The 23,454-nt window shown below is 35.8% G+C and overlaps 1 protein-coding gene across 4 annotated transcripts in view; it reads left to right on the top strand.

The window, feature by feature from the left end:
- MEF2A (myocyte enhancer factor 2A) overlaps window positions 1-23,454 on the top strand; it is a 92,437-nt gene that overhangs the window by 29,714 nt on the left and 39,269 nt on the right. For all 4 annotated transcript variants that reach the window (XM_072869176.1, XM_072869174.1, XM_072869173.1 and 1 more), the window contains exons 2-3: window positions 8,353-8,551; window positions 14,242-14,445. In XM_072869176.1, the coding sequence (XP_072725277.1) occupies window positions 8,498-8,551; window positions 14,242-14,445 (258 nt within the window). In that variant the 5' untranslated portion in view covers window positions 8,353-8,497. The remainder of the gene's footprint in view (window positions 1-8,352; window positions 8,552-14,241; window positions 14,446-23,454) is intronic.

The raw sequence follows: 23,454 nt of genomic DNA, 5'->3' as shown, positions 1-23,454 counted from the left end.
AAGATGCATCGATGAGCCTAAAGAAGATTGATGAAGTGTTAAGATGTTGCAAAACCAGAATAAAGCTCCATTCTGGTTGGCAGATATATGACTTGGAAACCGAACAGTCCTCTATATGTATTTTCTCTCTTATTGTAAGATGAAGAAAAACATAAAAATGAACCTTTTAATTGTCCACTGTTAAGTGTTTGTTATTTAGTTAATTACCAGTGCTTGTGAAGGTGTCTCTTCAGCTGATTCTTACGGAATCATTAGGATAGCTTTAAAGAAAGGAAATTATTTTCCCTGCTGAGAATAGCAGCATGGTTTCAGTGATTCCACCCCCCCCCCCCCGATGAATGTAGAAAGTTCATTTCACAAGGTTCTGTTTTGTCTTCTGTAACAGAGAGCGCTCTTTTGTAGCAGCTTTTTGTTGTGGGTGAAATGGTGTCTAATTTAAAGCCATCTCTAGTAGATATGTTCTTATCAGCAATTTCGGAAGGTAGATCCTGGTGGTTCCCTTCTTTTAAGGCAGAAAGGAGTATTGATAAGACATGTGGCTCTGTGCCATTTTTTTTTTTTTTGCCTTAACTACATGGTAGTTAAGTTCCACAGCCATTACAGATCCATAATAACTTTGAGGAAGATGTTTTTGATCTTGAAAAACATTCAATATATTTTATATGTATTTTTTACTTCAGGAAAGAAACCTTCTGTGGCTCATGTTGCACAGAGGTCTATGGGTTTAAAACCTGTGTTTAAATGCTTTTAGTTGCACTTTGAGCTTGTCATTGTGAAAGTTATGAAATGTGTAGTGAGTTTTAAACTAATTAAATACCTGCAGATGCTCTTCTATTTTGTTATGGAGCATTTGTATCTAAACTTAAGTTTAGATTTCTGCATCTAGTTCATTAATTTTCCAAGAGCTGTAAATGGAAAAAAAGGGAGGATTATCTGGTCAAAAGACTTAAAATTGTGATCAAACTGACGTGTTTGTTCTAAAAGCTATGGTTCGTTCACTAGGAAATCAGTTTTTCTGGCAATAGCTTTTAAATATTGGGTTTTGTTTTGTTAAGTGTCCAGAATCATCTTTCTTTGTGGCTATTTTTGTATACCATGGAAAAGTCGCATCTTTTGACAAATTATATGATAAATTAGGAACAAGTTTCTTGAGAAACTCTCTGGAGCATATTTTTCAGACTGCTATTCAGTCTTGCAGTTATTTTCTTAATCTGTCTGTAGAAGTCTGGCAACAGAATTCTTGTGATTACTTAAAATATTAAGTTCTGCTTCTATCTAAAATTGGATTTTAATCCAATATTGAAAGTTTAGTTCTTTTTCTGTGGTCTTCTTTCCCCACTGTTAGCTCATCAGTTTCCAGGTCCTATTTTCCAACTGCATTCTAACATGTTTTTGAGAATGCGAAGATAAATTATTTTAGAAAATATCAAGACCAAATTTATGGATGGGAACAATAAAATAAAATTTATTGTCACTTGAAAATATGTGGTAAAGATGTATGCTTTTACAGATAGCTTGATAATGGCTGTTTTGCTTCTAGAGAGTATAAATGCTCAGAATAGGATGATACATACTTTTTGGACTTAAGCAGTAGGCCAAGAAAAAAAGTTTATAGCAATGTAACAGTGTGAAAAATATTTGCGTATTGAGTTTGAACTGTGAACCCATTTAATTTTAAATAACTAACTAGAGCAGAATTCCTGACTGTCCCTGCTCCTGGACAAGGCCACATTTGTCATATTATCTAGGAGTGCATGTACTGTCACAGGTGATGCTGGTAGTTCTTGAAAACTGTTTGGTCTGTCAGCTCAGGAAAATCTATCTTTAAAAAAAATGTTCATTCTAAGAGTAGTAAAACTTGTTTTAAAACCAGGCATCTAAATCTTAGTTCATTTTTCACACAGCTTAGATTTCTGTAGTTCTGTTTGCAAGAAAATATAGTTATTCAACTTCATCTTAGGACTTAATGCATGAAAAAGAATGGCAGAGAAGGCCATTTTGAGCAACAGTATATTTAAATAGCATTCGGAAGTTGCAGTACTTTAGTAAGACCATATTTTTTGAAAGTACTTTGAGATCTTTTCTAATACGCCTTCAAAACTTAATTTGAAAAGCTGTGTAACTTACAAATCAGAAGCTCAAAAATAGATTTGGTTTTAAGGTGGAAACTGAGGACTGTGTTCAGTTGCAAAACTCCACAAATCCACTCTTAGAAGTACAGTTTACTTAAATGGTCTAGTATCAAAGATGTGCGTTGTTCTTCCCAGCTGAAAGAAACAAGTGTTTTATGATGCATAAAAAAGAATATCAATAAAGAATTGTTTATGGCTTCCTGTTTTTTATGTTGTCCCACTTTTTTAAAAAAAAGTTATTTTGGCTAAGGGTTGTATTATTGTTTTATAACAATGCTTGTGTATCACTTGCTAGCTGAGGACCTTGGAGCTCTGAGGCCGGTCTCATTTGCTGTAAGGCTCTACTTGGATGTAGAAGAATGGCTTCTAAAATGAGGATGGAAAAAAAGATTTATTTCCTAATATTGTGGTACAGCAAGAAGTGAGATAAATGACAACGTGTAGTCTTGTTTTGAAGAGGTAGGCCGTGCTATTGTTTTACACTTATAATTTACATTGCTTACAGCAATGTGTGATGACAGGGCTATGGAAATGTGGCTGTAGGAAACATTTTTCTTACTGTTTTTGCACACCTCTGCAAAAACCCCAGCAAGAAATTGAGCGTCATCTCTGTTAAGTGCAAACATATAGGTAGATGGAGTCCCTTTGCTTGAAATCTTAATTTTAAAATCGAGCTTCAAAGTGGCAGCAATTAATTTTGGAGCAGGGCTGGTAGAATGTCTAGAGCACAGTAATAACATCCCATGGCTCTCAACATGTTTCAGTGCAGATCCAAATCTGAGTAAATATATTTTGTATATTTAGTTTGGGATTTAGAAGAAAGGTGTCTAGAGTTGTATACTTAACTTCATATGGGTTTGCATTCTCTTTGAGGTTATGAAGAAGAAAATGTTCTTATCTCTTACTTCAGGACAGTGAAATGGAATCTGAGAACCTTTTGATTAACCTTTTGATTAATTATTTTGGTGAAGACATTATTTGACTCGTAATTTTTTCTAGCTGTTTCCACTTACGAGTTTTTGGGCGGGGCAGGGAGGACACTTACATGTTTACAGGTGCTATGGAAAAATGAGATACTGTGTTATCTGCCTTGTTAATGTAAAACAGTCAACACCTGGTGATGGGCCTCGTCTCCATCTTGATATGTATGGGCATATTTATATTCTGGTCACATCCTTGGTAAGCATGCAAAGTGTTAGTTAGAATTAGCAGTGAATGTGCAGTTCAGCCATGATTTGGTTGTGCAGTCTATGCCCATCAGTTCATGCTTAGGGGCCAAATCTACAAAAATATCTGCACAAGCTCTTCTAAGACTAGAAAAAGAGCTAATAACCTCAATTTAGTCAAAATTGTCTGCTATTTAGTAAGCCTTACCTAAGGCTTACCAGTGTAAGATGCATCTATGTAGATCTGTGTTTTCATGCAGCTGTGGCTTTTGAGAGTTATCATGCAAATTATCTGACGTCATGACACTCATTTCTTTGTGTGCGTTGCAGTAAATGAGCTGTGATGAGATGGTTACTGTCAAATGTAAACCTGTAACCATGATGATGAAATGAAGGTTCCAAGAAAACAAAGAGAGGCAGAGGGAAGTAAAAGGAAAATAAGTGGAAGGAATATAGTTCTGACGCAGTTTTTCCTAACCTGTTCTGCCAGAAGGCTTCAAGGCCTTGTGGAGTTCTACACAGATATAATTTGTTTCCACTGAACCCTTGAATTAATCTTTTTAAATAGGCCAAATATAGTTTGCTTGCTTTAAAGTTGTATATCTCTCGCTATTTATGAAACCGTAAGCAACTTTGACAAAAAATGAACTGATCTGAGTTGCTGAAAATATGCAGTCATGAGGGCATATTTTTGCATATGGTTCTGTTGTGTTTCTGTATTTAGTGTGGTGTTTTCACATGTGTTGGGGAAGGGAATAAATCCAGAAAATTTGGAATAAAGTTTACTTTTATACAGTAATAGAGGCTTTTACTTGGACAGCTACAAATACAATTTTTCTTGCTATTATTGCAAGCTGACATTATTTTCTGTTTGAAGCTCATCATGAAGCACATAGGGTTTTTTCCTTTTTCTCTGCTTATTCTTATTGTTTTATTTAATACATGCCTGAAATTCTTTTAAAAAAAAAAAAAAGGAAAAAAAATTTGCTTCTGTGTGCCCATCCAAGTAATGTAAAGCAGTTTTAGTGGCTGTCATTTGATTATGTCACTTAAGGAAGTAGAACTTTACCTTCATCAAGGTTACTTCACATAAGTTTCACGTTTACTTTCAGAAATAAGTGTGCATTGATCTTCATAAATGTCTGCTAATTTTCCTTTATTTGGGCAAAAGTTTGTTGATGATCTAGATGAAATGGCTTTATGACTTAAGAATTTTACCGAAGTATGTTTGCAATGCCACTATGATTTAGCAAAATTAAAACTTTGCTAATTACATTTTTGATGTAACCATATAGTGAGCACAGTCTTTTATCTTGTATGGTGTTGTTGCCAGTCAGGATGGAAAATAAAACTGCAACTCTGACGTGATTAGAAAGGAATTAGATTAGAAAGGATTAGAAAAAGGAAAAGTCATTGCTCCCATGAGAAATGTAACGTGCGTTTGTCATTGGTGGTAACTTCCTATTTGGATGTTCTGAGCACACATGAAAAGTGGCTTTTTACTGCACAATTTACTCTGATTTTGCAGTTAGTGTCAAGATCCTTTCTACCCTAAGCTCATGCCAAACTTAATGTTTCAATTCTTAGCTTTGAAAATCATCTTGTAGGTGACTTCAAAATGAAAGGGATGCGGTATTTCAGAGCTGGGTTGCCTTTGGTAAATGTGTTTCAAAGCCAGGTTTCTGGTGTCCATAGCAACCTGGGGAGGCTGGACCCAAATGGGAACTGACATGCAAACAGGAATTTGGAATTTGCTACGTGAGGAAAGCACTTGAGGTTGAAGAAAGTAGCAGACCTGAGATGAGAGGCAACAGTGGACTGATTAAAGAAGGTGAAGCAGAGGTCATAAATGGGAAATGGGTTGATGCATTTATGCCTAATAGAGCATACGAATTTTAAAAGACCTGAAATAACACCCCAAAGCTATAACAAAATGTTGGTGAAAATTGCTGTCAGTTTTCCCTTTTTGCAATGGTACGTGGAGCAGATAATAGTGTTTCCCTGCTGTTGTTTCTTCCATTAGCTCATGGAAAACATTTGTGCATCTCTTATTTTCTGTCCTTAAGTATATATATTGCATAATCTCACGTTGTATTTCCCTTCCTCTCTACCCTGTTCTGCCATGAGCTCCTTATTGTGTTCACTGCATAGACTTGCTTTTGAATATCTGTTGCAGAAGGCGGAAGAGCTGAGTGAATGAGATAGGATTGTATGAAGAAAGCGTGTGGTCCCACATAGGGGTTTTAAAATTGTGTTCTGGAGCATAGGTCTGTTTCCTTAGGAAAATTTTGAGAACTAGTAAATTTTCCTAGGTGTATGTCTGTGTATGCAGTATGATGCAGTAGAACATAAAATTTTGTTATGCCTTTGTATAAATTTATGGTAGATTATCATAAAATTTTATCTACCTTCTAGCTTGTATACTGTACATACCGTGTGTCCTTCTGTTTTGGAAAGAACAGTGCCTAACTGGGAAGGTTAGAGAGGAGGACAGGATGGCTGGCCAGAGAATGGGTTTTGTGTAAGAAGTGGTTGGAGTAGGATTCTTTAGTTTTGAGTAAAAGTAGCTGAAGGAAGATGCAATATAGGCTTCAAAATCAGGACTAACATGAAAGGTAAAGATGGCTGTTTGTTTACGGCCTCGTATAATTAAAAATATGTGGATACAAAATATAATTATTAGCAGGATCAGGCTTAAATGAAAGGATATATCTTCTACTCTGATGAATAACTAAGCTGTGGAACTCCTTGCTTGTAGGTGCTAAAAATTTACAAAGATTCAAAAGTAATATTCATGGAAGAGTATTTGATGAACAGCTTTAAACCTAAGATTCCATATATGACTTCAGAAATTCCTGATTCAAAAATCACTGAATATCTGGAGAAAATGCTTTATAAATATTGCTTTGAAGTGATATATGCTTATTCTATTCCTATGTCCCTCCTTTACCATCCTAGTGATATTTGCTAATAGCCACAGATAAAATGCTGGACCAGATGGAGCTTTGGTCTCACATGTGGTGGCTATTTGTATGTACTTGTTAGGATGGTGAGTGCTTTTAAAAAGCAGAGGAAGGAATCTGGTAATTCTGTATTCAGAGAACTGTTTCAATAATGTATGGTATATTTAAAAAATGAAGCCACACATGAAGGAGAAAACAAATTTTAAGAGCTGCTTATAGAGACCCTTTTACTAGGTATGTTCAAGGAATGCAACCAGATTTTTGCAGAACTAAATTTAATGTGTGATCATAGCATGAGCTGAGGGGTTTTTTTTGTTTGTTTGGTTTTGTTTTTTTAAGAGAGTGAGGCAGCCAACTTAAGACTGAATGTTTTAGGAATTGAACCTTGGAGTCCAGTGGATATTCTTGGTGTTTTGTTTTTTTTTTTTTAACAAAAAAGGTATAAATTTATATGCCAGCTGTTGCTTTCCATGTAGAATATTTGCTGTGTGCTATTGGTTGTGGAGAGGCCTTTTCATCTGGCCTTACCTAGCTATTAATACCTTTTTAGCAGCACCTTGGAAGAAATTTATTTCTTGAAGAAAATAAAAGGAATGCAATGCTGATGCATCCTTTTAAGTGTTTTGATGTATAAACAATGTCTAGTGCATATCCTTTTGGCCAATGGACATCACCTAATCTTAGTGATAATTTGATCTTAAATTCCATGGAATAGTATTTCTAAATACTGTTGGCCACTTTATGACGTTTTACCAAAGCAGTCCTTTGTTGATATCAGGTAAATATAAAATGACATCCTTTCATTTTGTGATGTTCCTCCACCTCTTTTTTTTCTCCCAAGCTGCATCAGAATGTCATGGTTGTTTCCTCAGTGTAAATTGAATGTATTGTGAAGTGTAGCCTGTGACTAATTGCCTCTTGCTGTCTCTACTTATTAGCTGTCTGATGGTGATGCGGTTGCAGCACTTTCTACACATGGCCCCAAGGATATGGCATTGTGACACCCATATTAAAATATGCAAGGCTTGATTTCAAAAGACGTTTTGGGTTGGAAAGTTAGGTTATAAGCTAATATTGTGGCTGTCTTTACCCCTTTTGTTTTAATGCATATTAGGTGGAATTAGAATAAGGTGTACCTATTTCATGTTTATACATTCTAGGATACAGTTGATGTTCTAGAGGCTATTTCTTTTTAATTGTTCTCCAGTTTTGTGTTCTCCAATTCTTAGCAATTTTTTTTACCGAAAATGCATTTAAAGTTTGTCAAATATCAGTGTTTTACAAGTCAGTTTGGTGCATTAGTACCAGATTAAAATATTATGATGACACGCTGGCTTTTCAAGTTGCATACACCTTTACCTTTCTTAAACAATTTACCAAAATGAAACAAGTGCTGGACTGGTAATTGGTTATTGGCAAATGTGCAACTTACAGGTTATTGTAGAGAGAGTAGCTGTGTGAATGTCTTAATTATTTATTGGTGTCTTGGTAGCTGCGAAATAGTTCTGTTGCGAAAATATTTTCTGTGGTCTTTATCCTTTTTAAGTAAAGATATTCCCTCTTTCCTTCTCCCTCCTGCTTCCCAATGAAACTCCAAATACTGTCTTATGAAATGAGGTGTAATTTAGTTCAGTAACAGAAACTTGATCTTCTCATGGCTTTGTTTCATTATCGTGATGATAATTTTACAAGACAAACAGGAAATGCAAAGCAGTTTCTCTATAAGGTTTCCTAAAATAATGAATGGAGTTTACCAAAACTTTGTGGGTAAATTTTTGAAACCTCAGATCACTCAAGGCCTAAAGCTTAGAGTGGTGAGCACCACCCCCTTTGACAACTGTAAATTTTTAAGACATCCACTTGAAAGTGTATGAAATTATTGGTCATTTTACCTACAAACTACAGATTTAGAATCTAGCAAACTAGTTGGAGTTTGTTTAATTGGAACAAAGTACGTAGTGTAATATTTATTAGTGAAAATACTTGGTTCCTATTTTATGCATGCACATGTTTTACGGCTATACACGTGTTGAATGATGCGTCCTCTTTATTAATTTGTAAATTAATTTTTTTCAAAATTTTATTTTTTAGGGGTTTATAAGAAGAAATAGGAACCTTTTCTCAAGCTGAAGACAAAGTAAAAGAAAACTGTATCATGTGTTAGAATACTGAAGAGTGAAATTTCTTGGATTAGTATATTTCTGGATTGCAAAGCAAAAGAAAGAGGAGGCTGAAAATGGGGAGGAAGAAAATACAGATCACAAGAATAATGGATGAACGGAACAGACAGGTGAGAAACAAGGAGTCTGCATGAATGAGTTCTCTGTTCACAAAAAACAAGGAGTCTGCATGAACGAGATACTCTAGCAGAGGATCGTGTTGAAACAGACACCTTACTTGATCTGATAGGTACTAGGAACACTTAGTAATAAAGATGGAGAAAGGATGAGAAATTCAGAAAGGATTTAGTAGAAGTATTTGCTGCAGCCTCTTTGACAGAGGAGTTTGACATAGCTGTGGACAATGATCTACAGTGGTTTGGATACAGTAATGAATTTTGTTAACATGATTCTATTTAAAAGCATTGATTTATATTCCTTGTAAGTGCTGTTTATTACAAGAGTCTTAAAAAATTGTCAGTCAAAAGGGAAGAGTACTCAAAAGTGCAGTGTTTTAGGGAAAGCTGCTTACTTCGTTGCTCTTGCCCTAATAAAGAGGTGTCCTGTGAACTTGAAAAGTACCAAAGGCTGATGACTCTGTGCAGAAGTAGTGTTTCCTCTTAACTTCTAAATTGCTACATGAGATGTGAAATAAAATTTTAATTGGATATTGAAATGTAGAGTGGGCTATCTGGAAGCCATCATTTTTGAGGAAAAATATTGTAGGAATGACTTAGGATCTTTAAGAATAGTCATAGTGGGTCAGACCAAAGATGCCACTAGGCCAGTATCTTTTGTCCAATGATGGTCATAAGCAAGTAAGTGTAGGATAGAGGTGCACATGTTACACTACTCTGTAATCCTCTTCCAGCTTCTAACTATTCTTAGCTCAGGGATTTCCTGAGCTGGATGTGGTTTCCGTATATTTAGTAACCATTAATGGATTTTTTTGTTTGTTTGTTTGTTTTCCCTGCCCCCTGCCAGTGAACTTGTTCAGTTATCCTTTGAGACCTTATAAAGTTGCAGCATTTACAACATATTTTGGCTAGGATTTCCTGTAGGTAGGTCTATTACGTGTTGTTTCAAGAAACACCTTTTCACTTATGCTTATTCATGGTTCTGCTAGTTATTTAGCTCTTGTATGAAAGAGACAGCAGTCACTCCCTATCTAGTCTCTCCATCTTGCTTGTTCATTCTGTGGACCTCTGCCATGTTTTCTTATTTTCTCTTAAAGTAACTTTTTCAGGCTGAAGCACCCTAGCTTAGTTGGTTGTTTTAATACAGAATTTATTCCACACCTTTGGCCATTGTTACTACTTTTCCCTAAACCTTCTTGAGTATTGCTACGTTATTTTTGGTGGCAAAGGGACCCAGAACTGCAGTGTTCAAGATGGATGCAAAACATGGACTTATATAGTGGTGTACTGGTGTTTGTTCTCTGTTCCCTTCCTAGTATTTGATTTGCTTTTCTAACTTCTCCTGAGCACCAGCTTGATATTGGGGTAGTGTCAGAATTCCATGAAACTGTCTTGCTGCTGACACATCAGCTCAGAGCACATTGTTTTGTTTGTGAAATCAGGCTTGTTTTTCTCCCTGTATCACTTTAAAGCAATGTAAACTCTGAGAAGACTATATATAGCAAGAAAAGTATTATTGGAGTTTGGGAGAAAGCCAAGTATTGTGTTTGAACAGCTTTAATCGCACAGTGACTGTATGTTTGATGTAGATAAATGTCTTAAGTACACGTAGTAAAAGTAGATGAATTAATAACTTCAGTTCTTTCAGATCTTGCTCTAGAAATTCAGGCACATTGCAGAGGTGGAAATTGATCCCCCTCCCCCCTTTTTTAAACTTATTTGGAGTAACTTGGACAACCATGTTTTTGTTCTGCTTGAAATACAAATGGTGTTATACTATACCCTGACTTTCGTGTGGTGGTTTTTTTTCAGGGGGATTTGGGTTTTTTTTGGATCTCCATCTCATTGTTCAGATTGGAACAATGGAGGAGAATTAGTGCATTTGTATCACATTTCAGCCGACTTGTACCATTGCTGTGACTGAAGCAAAATATGGGGATTAAATTCAAAGTTTTCTTTCTGGCTGGTTTTTGGCTACCACTTTTTTTGGCTTTTTAGTGATTAGGAAGAGGCTTTAAGCTCTAACTTAAAAGTGAAATTAGGCTTGCCTTATCCTTTTTCTGTGGAAGCTCAGAGATGATAACACACTGCATCTTGTTTTTAAAAGGTTTTAAAGAGATTAGATAGCTTTTGTCAGTGGAGCCAACTTTTTAATGTGTAGAGGTGTTGATGGTGTTCTCTAACTCCAGACGTCCTGTGGTTTTGGTAGCTAGTATATAGAGTTTTAATATACTAAAATGCCCTGATGCACAGGATATTTATTAAGTATTAATTTACTTTTGAGAATTTTTTTCATTGACCTAGATAAGGAGGGCATTTAGGGGTGGTTTTGACAAATGGAAAGTATAGTTCAGTTGCGTTCTGTCAGTTTTCCTATGGCATACATAGCTGGTTAGTAGGTCACTCATGGACATACATATGATGTCCTGTTTAGATGTTTAGTGTGATGTTTAGGTGTTTTTTGTTTGAAAGTACGAGTAGAATGGCATAGAGCTTTGCCTGTAGAGCAAGTTCATATAACTTATGTGGGAAGAAAAGCTATTGTTTTATCAGAAGCATCTTATTTCTGATGGGATTGTATGTGAGCTCAAAACAGAATATATAGACCATTACTCTAGGGGATTACAATTGTCATGAGACTGTCATTGTATTATTAATTAAGCAGTCTTACCTGCTTGAATGAGCTGTAGGACATTTATCTTCATTAAGCTGAAGAGAATAAAGTACAGTAAATTAGATATCAGAGGAGCTCGACCTTACTGCCTTTGCTCTCTCCTTCTTGCCCTTTTTTGCTAAGCAATATTGGAATAGTGCTGAGGAAGCCATTGGCCTGCAATAAAGATACATAATTTTTTTTTTAGTGTGGTCCTAAATGGTATGCTAAATGGCAAGGAAAAAAAAAAAGGTAAATTTGCAGAACTAATATTCTGCTTTCTGAGTTCTTAAAGGAAAACTTGAGTTTATAATAGTCTATGTGCATTAAAGTAAGGCTTGGACTCCAGTGGTAGTGGGGTTTGTGCAAGCACTGTCCAAACAAAGTGAGAAATCGATGCTTGCTGAGAATCTCACAAGTGAAAAATCTCACAAGTAGAATAGCCTTACAAGAGGTGAGAAAAATAACATTTCAGTAGAGAAGTTAAGATCCCTTGCCCAGGATCATATGGGTCCTCAGTGAAACTAAGCCTTCAGACTCTTCATTTAATGACTTCTCAAAGTAATATAGCACACACACATCGTGTTTATGATGCCTTTTTCCTGACAAAAACTAAACAGTAGTATCTGTCTATACCTGCTTATACTTGGGTAATAATCTCTTAAGTGTCTTGTAACTGAAGTATCTAGAAGAACAACAACAACTATTTGAAAAAACCCCACAGTTTCCCCAAATCCCCAGAGGAATCCAGACAAAGTAATTCTTAATGTCCTATCCAAGACAGGATAAATAAATCCCAAGTGTTCTGAAAGAAGGCATGTGTAAAGTGACAGAACTGCTAGGAGACTTACACAAGATCTCTTCTTAGAAAGCAGCTGTATTGCATTATATGTGGATAGTAAAATTTCCACCTGCATTTGGGAAGAGTACAGCCCAGTAAAAGCTACATTTGTACTTGGTCAGCTTGTTGAATTGATAACTGAAAACAAAATACTAACAGAAGATGCATTAAGGTAAAGTCTGTCAGATTTTTTGGCATCTTGTCTCACTAATGTATTGTAATTACACTAGTGTTAAACAATAAGTAGGTAAAAAGATCTGCTTGCCCTAGTTGAACCTTGAATGTGTTACAGCACTCTTATATAAAATTGTTTCAGAGATAGTGCTGTATCTTAATGGAGCTTCTCACCAAACCTGCTTTAAAAGGGTTGAATAAAAAAGTTATGGTAAGTACTCACTCTTCATCTGAACACGGATTGTTCAGGCCTCACAAAAGGCTTGGTGATTAGTGGTCTTTAAAACCGAAGAAGTTTCTAAGTTAGAAACACTGCACAGGCACTTAAGTGGAACTATGGTTATCATAATATGCTCGACATTCCATATTCTCATCTTTCTAGGTCTTCTGTTTTTTACCTCTATTCCTGCTGTGCCGAAGTGTTAACAATCCAGCTTTTCAAAAATCATAGGCACAGTGCATTTTGGGGGGAAGGGGGCACATGTTGAAATGGATTTGGTTTTTTGGTTTGTTTGTTTGTTTGTTTTTTAAATGGACATGGATACTGTTTTGTACCTGGAGAGGAATCTCAGGTCCACAGTACCTTTGCAAACATGTGGTGGAAGAGCAAAGTATGCATATACTGTTTTAATATTACAGTTATTGTCAGCATGCTGTGTACATAATGTTGCTAGTATTTCTGTCTGCATCTCTCTGAGACTATTTATGTAGTGGGAAGGATAGTATATATTTTGTATTGTGGATATTATAAAAAGTAATATGCATGAGATACTTATCTCTGGAAAAAACGCCTTGAGGTGTGTATACACAGAATTTTCCCATCCATCTTCCAAAAACTTGATGTACACCTAGGTAATTAACATGTTAAACTGTAGAAACCCATAAACCAGGTTTGATTGTTTCTTGTGTTTTACTTCATTCCATATCTTGCAAAAGTATTCTCACTATTATCTGTTAAATATGTAGGGCATGTAGGTCACTCACCTGTCCCAGAGGCATATACTTTGAATTGTAATATGGGGTGTGAATATGGCCACAGACAGAGGTGTTCCCTTCAATGCCAAAGCTCAAATTGAAAGGCCAGATCCAAAAATAGCATCTTTATTTAAAAGGTCTCAGAACATTAACCTCATACTAGTAGATTAAGTGCCTTTTTGAGACACTTAAGAGGATGTTTAGTAAAAAGACTGTCCTTGAAGAAAAGCTGGCCTTGGCATCAGACCTGTGTTTGATTCAACTTGATGTCAAATATATCGATGCTCTTATACCCTTAACTAACTGAACTCTTGTGAAAGGAATAATTTTTAAAAACTTATTTTTTTCATAATTGATGGTGATTTTTCTAACTGTCTTTCTCCCTTCCCCAATGGACAAATGCTCCTTTGTCATGGTATGTAATGGATTTATTTCCCCACAGCAGTTCTAATTGGACAGAGTGATTTTTTCATGATGTTCCCAAGTGGCAGAAAACAGCTTAAAAGTATAAGTGAATCTGATTAGATGGTTTAATAGCAACAAAATAAGCATATTTCTTAGCTTTGCATAATTAGAAATCATAGAATCATAGTGACAGTGTTGCTTCCATTGATATTGCTGTTTTCTTCAACTTTACTGGAATTAAGGTTCTGAGTAACCTGTAAACTAGTGACAGAATAAGTGTTCATCACAGAAGAAGATATTGTGATACCTGGAAAGTCAATATTGGTTGAAGAGAAGGAAATATACGGTTAGAGGATCCTAGAAACTTTAACTCTCCTTGGTAGTTACATACCAGTGGAAGAGTTGGGGGGGTGTAATTGTTTAGTTTAGTCTAACATAGAGCATTGGCCCTAAAAGTGACACCCAAATATGATAGGCAGTTCTTCTTTTAAGCTTGTACACATGTTCAGTTACATCGCTTGTTAGTAGGAATAAATAGTGTAGGCTCAATTGGTGTGTTCCTTGAATGCTTGATTATAGTCCTTCAAACCCTTGTCATGTGTTAAAGAATAATGATTTTTTTTTTTTCTTCTCTAGGTCACCTTTACAAAGAGGAAGTTTGGATTAATGAAGAAGGCATATGAGTTGAGTGTACTCTGTGACTGTGAAATAGCACTCATCATTTTTAACAGCTCTAACAAACTCTTTCAGTATGCTAGCACTGATATGGACAAAGTTCTACTTAAATACACAGAATACAACGAGCCCCATGAAAGCAGAACCAACTCAGATATCGTTGAGGTAACAATTTGAAAAGACACATCAGTTTTCTTATCTGCTTAATACTTCAAATATAGAGCAATGTAGAGTATTTTAAGATATTTTAACCAAATGCATTTAATAACTTGAAGACCTTGTCATAAAATGTAAACTACTGCTTTTAGTCTGGTTTCTCTAAGGCAGTAAGTAATCTTTAGAGCCATGTTGTTTTCCCATCTGCCCTCCACCCCCTGCTAGTTTCTGGCAAACATGTTTGATTTCAACTACATTTGGCAATGGAAATAGAGGTGTGAAAGATGGTTGCTTTTCTGGGGGAGGGAGAGGGGCAAGTGTTCAAGGTTTTCAGGGAAAAAAATCAGTTGGATGGAGAATAAGGTCCAAAGAATGCCCTCAGCCTAAAAGACAATTATGGTTGGCCCCTTTTCTCTTCTGAGGTAGTAGCCGCTTTACCAGTCAAATGTTGCATATGGATCAAATCAGCCACAGCCTGTGCTACCACTTGTTCAGCCAAAAAAAACAAAACAAAAAAAGTCTATGGAGCAAATGAACTTAATTAAATTTGTTGTCCAGTCACTGTGTACATTAGTTAAAACATAGCAGTAGAACGATTGGAGTTTCTGCAGTAATAGAATAGCATTAATATATTTCTCAAAGGTATTGGTTTTGTCTACTTGTATTATGCTTGTGCTTTAAATATAAACTCTTTCCAGTACATAATTTCTAAATTAGGTGCAGTAGAAATCAAGGATTTTCTTGGCAGTTGGAGCCTTTATGTACTGTAACTGCATTTCAGATAAGTCATGTCTCCAGTAGTCCTGTAAATAGACCAAAACAGGTGGCTGACTTAAGTGTTTCATTTAAATTCTGAAGTTGTCTTCCGAACAAATGCCTTGCTTTTTAGGAATGATTTAGGAATAATGATTAGCCTTGTGTAGCTGAAGAGTCTATTGCCAAGGGGATCACAGAGTACAGGGAGGATACTAGCTGATCTTGAAAATAAGTTTTCAACAAAAAACAGATTGGCAAAATTGAGAAATAAACAAATGCCTTATATTGCTTTCTGAGAAGACTCTCTGCTAATTTGTCAACCGACTTTTATGATCAGAAAGAAAACCTCCCCAACTTCTGTCTTCAGTGTGGAGTACTAATGAGAGGGATAATACAAGCTTTGAAGAGTTGGAGGAGTGTTACTTAGTCACTGGATTAGTATAAATAAGGGATAGCCACTGTAGAGGAAGGGAAAACCTAATTCTTTCAAGATGAGCTTTTGACTGTGACAGATGTGAATTTGAAATAGGGATGCAAGCAAGTCAGCCAGGCTGACTTTTGTCCTGCATCTAAGGCCTCTTTGTGTTGTGATTTGTGGTAATAGTGCTTCTTCACATCATGAGGACTAAGAACATCTTCCAAAATAATTTCTACACAAGGCTGCCTGTAGTTTTTTGGGGTTTTTTTGTTGTTGGGTTTTTTTACCAGTGTCAAGCATTTGAACCCTGGCAACTACATTAAAAAGTGCAGTCAGTACCCAAGTACGTATATGGTTTCTATTCTGGGGGAACATGCAACAGCTCATCTGCAGATTCTTTCTAATTTTCCTCTGTAGGTTTACTGTATTATACTAGTGTGGGATTTGGGAGTTTACTCTCATCTTTCAAGCATAGTATAATTTAGGAGTTCATCTCCCAGTCTCTTCAGATTAGCCCTGTGCGTTCTTTAGTCTGCTTGAAATTTTTTTGTTTTGTTTTTTGTTTGTTTGGTTTGGTTTTGGTTTTTTTATTTCTTAGTAAAAAGTTAATTTAGCCAGCAAGGGGAGTGTGTACCTTTTTGCAGGGAAAATATGTTCTTTAAGTTTCTGGCTGTGTTCTGGAAGGGAAAGTTAAGTCAGTAGGATGAAATATTTACAAGCTCAATATATGTAAGGTAGAGTGATGTTTTCTCTCTGTTGGATTCCAGGAAAAAAATTATGTGTACAGTATTTCAGAGGGATACTCTGCAGTTTCATTTTTTGCAACTGATTGCATTTCAGATTTGCTCTGCCTGTGTGGTAACTTTGTAGTCTATTAGCTATCGTTCTTTAGGCAATTAAGAGAGATCATTCATGGTTGCTTTCGGATGGTTTGCTTCCCCCTGTATAGGGTCTTTAATTTAGAAAAACATTCCTTTTCAGGGGAAAATTCAGTGGGAAATTATCTACTTTTTTGCTTTACAACAGAGCTGAATTAGTTCAATGGAGAATATGATGTGCTTTGGAGCAGATGCAATGACAGGTACAGCATAGGTAGGGAGGAGCATGGGAGAAGAGATGAGATGCGGGAAGAGTAAGACTCCTGTATTTAAGCAGTAGATAGTTGCCAAAAGCTCACTGCTTCACGTAATTTCACCATTGTCAGATGCTTGTGGCATGATAGAGGTGAAGTTACAGCACCAGCATTTTGGAAACATTCTGAAAGAACAATGTAAAATGGCTTTTCTTTATTGTGCCTATGTAGAAATACTGTTTTAACAAATAAAAATTACAAAAAAAGCCCTAAAAATCTGTTGAATATATACTAAACCGATTTAGAATAAGTAATTCCATTTTATGGAGTTATAGCTGATGTATATATCTTAGTTAAAATTTTAGTAATTCACTTGCCTCCTTGAATATGACAGATGGTATTTATTGTGATGTAGGCTCACTGTGAAACTAGTCTTGACCCACTGTGTTCCTGATATGCATGACAGGAGGGTTTTTTTGCTGTGCTAGAAGGAAAGCTAATTCTACACAGCTCAGAAGCTGTGTAAGGGGAGAAACAAATCTACTGTTACTTATTTTCAGTACTGGGTAGATGGTAATGTTGTAAATTATTAAGTGAAATTGATGATACATCTTCCCCTTATAGTTGCCTCCTGTTCAATTTTGGCATAGGAATTGCTTTTATATGCCCAGAGCTTGGTATCTTCTGTTGCTGCTGGAACGTTTGTGTGAAAACATAGTAGGAGGGAGAGCACTGTCATCTTAAATGAATGCTAGGATTTTTTTTTATACATGCCCTTATGTCTTTCACTGTACATGTTATTGTAGATGTGAATGCTCTGTTGCTGTGCTGTACCTATTATTTTCTATTTTTTGTCCCTTTTATGTGTTTTTGTTGGTCCCATTTTTCCTTTTAATTTCTGTTAATATTTCCTTGTCGTCGTCGTCCCCCCCCCTTTTTTTCATTCAATTTCTAAACAGTCTACCTATCAATAAATTGTTGGCTTCTTTACCTATTTCTTACTATGGGTTTTTGTCATAATTTTTTTTCTTTTGTAGCTACTTGGTAACTAGTAACTGATGTGAGTGTAAGGAATATGGTTTCTGTGCCATCTTGGCAGAATCACAGACTTTTGAATAGCTGGAATTGGAAGTTACAGAATTTCGTTTTAATGTAAGCTTAGTTTTCTCACTATCAGTAGTATACTTGGGGATGGTCTCTTCCCTACCATTTGGTACTTTTTAAAAATTAAGGGAGAAGATCTTCTAAAACATGGCTTGTAACCAGTTTTAAAGGATAATTTGTGTGGCATTTTTGAGCTGGGACTCAGCCTCTGTGATCTTCAACTCTTTTACTGTTTGAATCTGTTTTACAGTATTAGAAAAAAGAGGTGAATAGGGAAAACAGGGTTGCTTGAAACACTCAATCTTCAGAACATACACAGGTCTGTGAAAAAACTTCCTTGCTTATCAGGATCAGGTACAATTTATCTAATGGGTTTTTTAGATTAATCTCTGCATCCCTCTGAAATATGGAAGATGAACACAGCTGATGTTGGTGAGGACAGTGAAACTTTGCTTATGATTGCTGATGTCCTGACCTTTTAGTAAAAGGCATTTACTCAAGAGGTGGTGAGTGTAATGTTTCCTTTAAGCCTCATGAAAGGAAAAAATGTATCTTCTGTTGAAATTCCAAAATAACTTTTTCATACGATTTCAGAAATATAAATTATCATTCAAAAAAATTCTTTGATGTTTCTTGCTCTTGGAGAATATGGTCCTTTTCACATCAGAGGAGAGAGGTTTTGTTCTGTTGTACAATAAGGTTTCATTCATCTTATTTTTTCATAGTTATTTGAGTGAAAGCTAGTGCTCTTGCACAGGTTAGATGGACCATATAGGGATATTGAAAAAAAGTGAAATTTTCATTCAGTGTGTGTGCTTTGAATTCTTGAAATATTAGGATCATGTATGAAGTTTTACAAAACTGTAATGGTACAGTTGAAGATTGTTACACCGAAGTACTGTCTATGATTTGAAGGACTTGCCGTAGGTGTTACAGCATTTGATGCTTTAATGTTCATGGACTTTTTTTCTGTAACACATTACTTCTTTCTTCAGGAAAAATAATTACTTGCCAAGAATAGAGTACTTCTGCAGAGTAAAATGGGAAGAATTTCAGGTTTATCAGGATTCTGTAACCATATGGTCGACAGAATGTTTCAATGTATGAAAGGCAATTTGAGACCTTGAGCGTTCATCCTTTTTTGATCCAAAGGAAAAGAGGGAAATGAATAGGCACTCATACTTGATCTTCTTTAGCGTACGGAGTGTTAAGATTATTACAGATTCTCTGCAAGGTAACACTTCCATGTTGGGTCCTTCTGTCCCTCAAGAGGGCCTCAGAAAGCAGCAGTCATTCAGTTGTTCCCTCTCTTCCAGTGTTGCTTTTTCTGGGAGTCAAGGGCTGAAGGCAGGCTCTTCTTGTCTGTTTAGCATGCCTTTTTATCTCTTTTCCACTCTTTGTTCCTTGAGTGATACAGTGATACTTGAGGAAAACAGGGTTTATTTAACCTACAGTTGGCCGTGAGTGGGTGGGTTGTGCATTTTCCATCATATCACCTCATCAAATTGAGGTGATTTGATTTTTAGGAGCCTGTCTAAAAGGTGACCTACTTTACCAGTTGGCATCTGCGCCCATGAGAATTTCGGATAGGTGTCAGTTAATGAGCCTCTTCTGTGCTGTATAGTTTAATGCTCTTTTCAGTATAGTATAATGTGCTGTATAAGGCTTAGGTTATACCCCAAATATTGACAGCTGTCCTTGAAATATGCAGTAATCAGTAATAAAAATCATAACTAAAAAGTATTAAAAAATCTATCCTAAATAATACCATGTAATTACTGTGAACATACTCATTCTTGTGAAAAGACTGCTGTATTGGAATAATCATAATTGTTTCTTGGTTTAAGTTACAGCAGGTGATTTGGATGTTTGTATTAAATCTCTTAATGTGGGAAATGCTGACTCTAATAGGAAGTAATGTTTGTGATGGCTTGGTGTGATAGTGATCATGTCATAGTTTTGACAGAAACAAGACAGAAAGCAGGTAAATGTACCTGCTGCTACTTACAGTAGTGCAAGTAAGCCAGTTTAATCTTACAAAAGCTGTATTCAGTGCATCATCTTGCATTAACATGCACTCTATTTCTCTGCCTTTTCACAAAATTGTAATGAAGAGCCGTTATAGGAGCAATACGTGTTCTTTAGTCATAGATGTATTTAGTAACAGAGATGCGATTGTCAGATCGTAGCTGTGAGTAAGCATGTAGAGCTCATCTGCACATGTAGAGCCTGCAGCATAAAGCAGCAGATGCATCTCCACAGCCAGATGGAGCATATGCCAAGAGACAAGTGTAACAGTGTGGGGAGCATAAACAGAAAAGTTGGTGTTGAAACACTATGTTTATAAACCAAAAGCTTTTTGGTTTTGTTTTTTATCCAGTTTTCTCTACCTCCCCAGCATTGCTTCTTTTCCAGGCTATGGATTACCAACATGTGTTTTGAACTGTTATTGATGTGTCATACAGTATAGTAGTTTAACCGTGGGATGTTATGGTATTTTGGTAGTACTTGAATTGGTTCATAGCTGCTTTTTAAAAATTTGGATGAACTTCATATGAAATTGAAGATCTAGGAATTGTACCTCAATATACATGGATGCACACATACAAAATTAGATGAGAAAGGTGTTCAGCTAATTGATCCTATTTCCTTCTTTGGTGGATACCTGATGTATCTAATCTAGACATGCATTTGGGAAGCAATTTGGGCTTCCATATTTTGCTATTCAAAGCTAAAAAGTAAGGTGGTGGAAATTGGATCACATCCTTCAAAAATCTATTTCTTTGGAGTGTTTCATAAGAGAAGTTACATGGTAAGTTTTTAAACACATTTTTAAAAAGAAAGAGAATAGTCTACATCCAGCTTCAGTTGAAAATGAAAACTGATGCTTAATGTAGGTGACTAAAATCTCCAAATTTACATGAAATATGAACACAGCTTTATAGAACTGAGCTAGTGCTGAGAGGCGATACTGTGAATGTTGATGGTTACACACACAATAGAGATTGTAGGAAGGTTGACAGTGCTGATCAGTTAACGCTGTTTTGCACTCCTTCATATTTGATAGATGGAGAATTGCCAGAAGTGGGCTAGATTTAGGGAGGAAAAAAGAAAGAAAAAAGCAAAAAGCTTTGGGCTGATGGAAGAATACGTACAAGTACTATGAACAGTATTATCATGTGTTTTTGTTGTTTGGACCTCTTGCTTTGGTCTCCAAATAGGATGGACCACACTGTGGAAATAAGTGGTATACATTTAAAAGAACGAATAAGCTTAAAAATGGTTTCAGTGAAGTAAGGAAATGACTTTGTAATCTGCTCATGATCCTGAGAAAATGTAGGCATTATTGAACTTGATTTGCTAAATGATTATGTAAATGTAATTATACTGCATATAACATTTCAAATAATTTGAGACGGCACACAAATGCCTTTGAGACATTTTAAGGATGTGATTGAGGAGGGTTTATGTATGGTTAAGGACTAAAATCTCACTTTTAGCTTACCTTAAGAGAGAAAACGCATAAACCTGAAGTGATCTGGAATATGATTCATCAAAAACTTATATATATATGTATAGTAGCTTTAATCTGTTTTTTTCTAGTAGAAGTGTTTACTATAAACCTGGGTTGTAAACAGGTTATGCTTTGGGGTTTTATTTCCCACTCAGTGTTGATGAAGAAGCAGCTTCCTTGAAAAGTTTAAAATGTGGTCAAGGTAGCAAATATTTGAGTACAGTGACAGAAGACACCTGTTTATTTTGTGCTGAGCTGAACAGTTACCACTTATAATGGTGTCTGTCTGTTTCTTTTTTTAATTTGGGAGATTAAGTTCAACAGTTAATCCCCAAAGTCATTTTATTTGAGCTGTTTATTGTTATCGTTAATTTGTCCATTCTTGCATTTGGTAATATTGTTCTACTTCAGAATATTCTTTTAATTCTTTGGCTATGCTGAAATTGCTATGGGCTTACTAGTGACTAATGCTGACATGCCCTTTTTTTTTTTTATTACAGATTGTTGGTGACTTTAAGAAAGCTGACAGTGTTAGTTTTTGTTCCTAGTTAATGTTATTTTGCGTTCCTTCATTTCTGATATATAAAGAATTGCCAGAAGTAGGATAGACTTTTTTTTTTAAACAGCTTTGGCTTGCCTGCAAATAATCTAAAGCTACACTTTTCTTACTTATAAACCAGTGATTAAATTTAGTGTTTTAGGGTTAAGAATACTAGATATCTTCTACCTTTTAAAACCGTGCTGTTGTTTTAAACTTACTATGCTGTACTGGTATTCTGAATTTTGATGAATTCCAGCTTTAGTCACTAATTAAAGCATATATATATGAAGTTTGTCTAGAATGCATTTTTATATATTGTTTCTGAAGTCTCTTGCTAATAATGGTTGTGCTTAGCTGTTGTATTACCAGTAGTAATTTTATGTAGTTCCAGTTCAGATTGCTCTCTGTCCTACAACAGTCCTGTGACAGTTATACTAGTGAGATTATCTTAAAGCTATGAAATGAAATTTGCTGTCATGTTCTCCTTATTTTTTTGATAAACTAACAGAAAAAGCTAATCACTTAATTGATGAATGACAGCTTACTTGGCTGTACATCAGTAGAATCTCAAATCAAATCAGATGGCTCTTCAGGAAGCTGTGCTCCTGTGAGGACCAGAATCTTAAATCTATGTCAAATACTAGTAAAGGACCTTTGTATGGTACGTGTCTACTGAAAACTCTGCAGAAGCAACCCTGCTGATAGGTGATGTGGATGTATTTTAAGAACCAAGATAACTTTGTATTTCATCTAGGAGACACACCAAGAGTTTGAGTTGATCATAATAGCGTGTTTTTCTCTGAGAATTTCTTTTCCCCATTTATGTTTATCTCTCTTTAAAGGGGAATAGATTATATTATAGGTCCAAATATCATTAGTAAAAAGAAAATACCTGAAGCTTTCCTTTCCTCATTACAACCTATCAGTGTTTTGACCTGGTTGTCTTAATGGAATGGTTAATTGACCTGTGAGCTAGATGCTTGGCCAGTGTATTAAATTCTGTTCATGGAGCAGAGATAATTTCTTTGCTTCTTCCTTTTCCACCACCTTCTTACAGTTATCTGATGAGAAAATGTAACTAATACATTAAACTTTCTCCCTTCTTCTCCTTCCTGCCTCCCTCAAACGCTGTTAACTTTTTTCCTGAATTTGACATGAAACCCAAAATAACAATAAATAGATGTAGCTTAATAGGTATGGTAAATGAATTGTTAACATAGTCTGGAAGATGCAAGTTTAAGCAGAGCTGGAGTAGCACTAGTTGAGGCACTTCAGTAGCAATTTTTCTGAGCACAGGTAACTGTTTTCTGTAGAACACTTTAAAGCATGGCTTGATTTGGTTCCCATCACTACCTGCATATGTAGCTACAAGCTACTCGTAATCAGTAAAGTTCCCAGAGATGTGCTCTAGTTCTTAGAACAGTTGTGAATGTGGCAGACATGACTATGGGCATGGCTGTTCACTGTCCTGTCCTGCCAGTCAGTGATATAAGCCTGTCATTGTAATCCTAAAGTGTAGACTATATCTAAACAGAAAGTAGTACTATTTAAAGGTTCTTTCCTCAGTTTCTAGTGGTAACATGAGTTGTTAATATTTCAGTTTGGATGACATA

Source organism: Ciconia boyciana, chromosome 8 (assembly GCF_034638445.1).
Source record: "Ciconia boyciana chromosome 8, ASM3463844v1, whole genome shotgun sequence".
In the NCBI taxonomy this organism is placed as follows: domain Eukaryota; kingdom Metazoa; phylum Chordata; class Aves; order Ciconiiformes; family Ciconiidae; genus Ciconia; species Ciconia boyciana.
The sequence above is the reverse complement of the archived record's forward strand: the minus strand, read 5'-3'. Positions and strand labels throughout refer to the sequence as shown.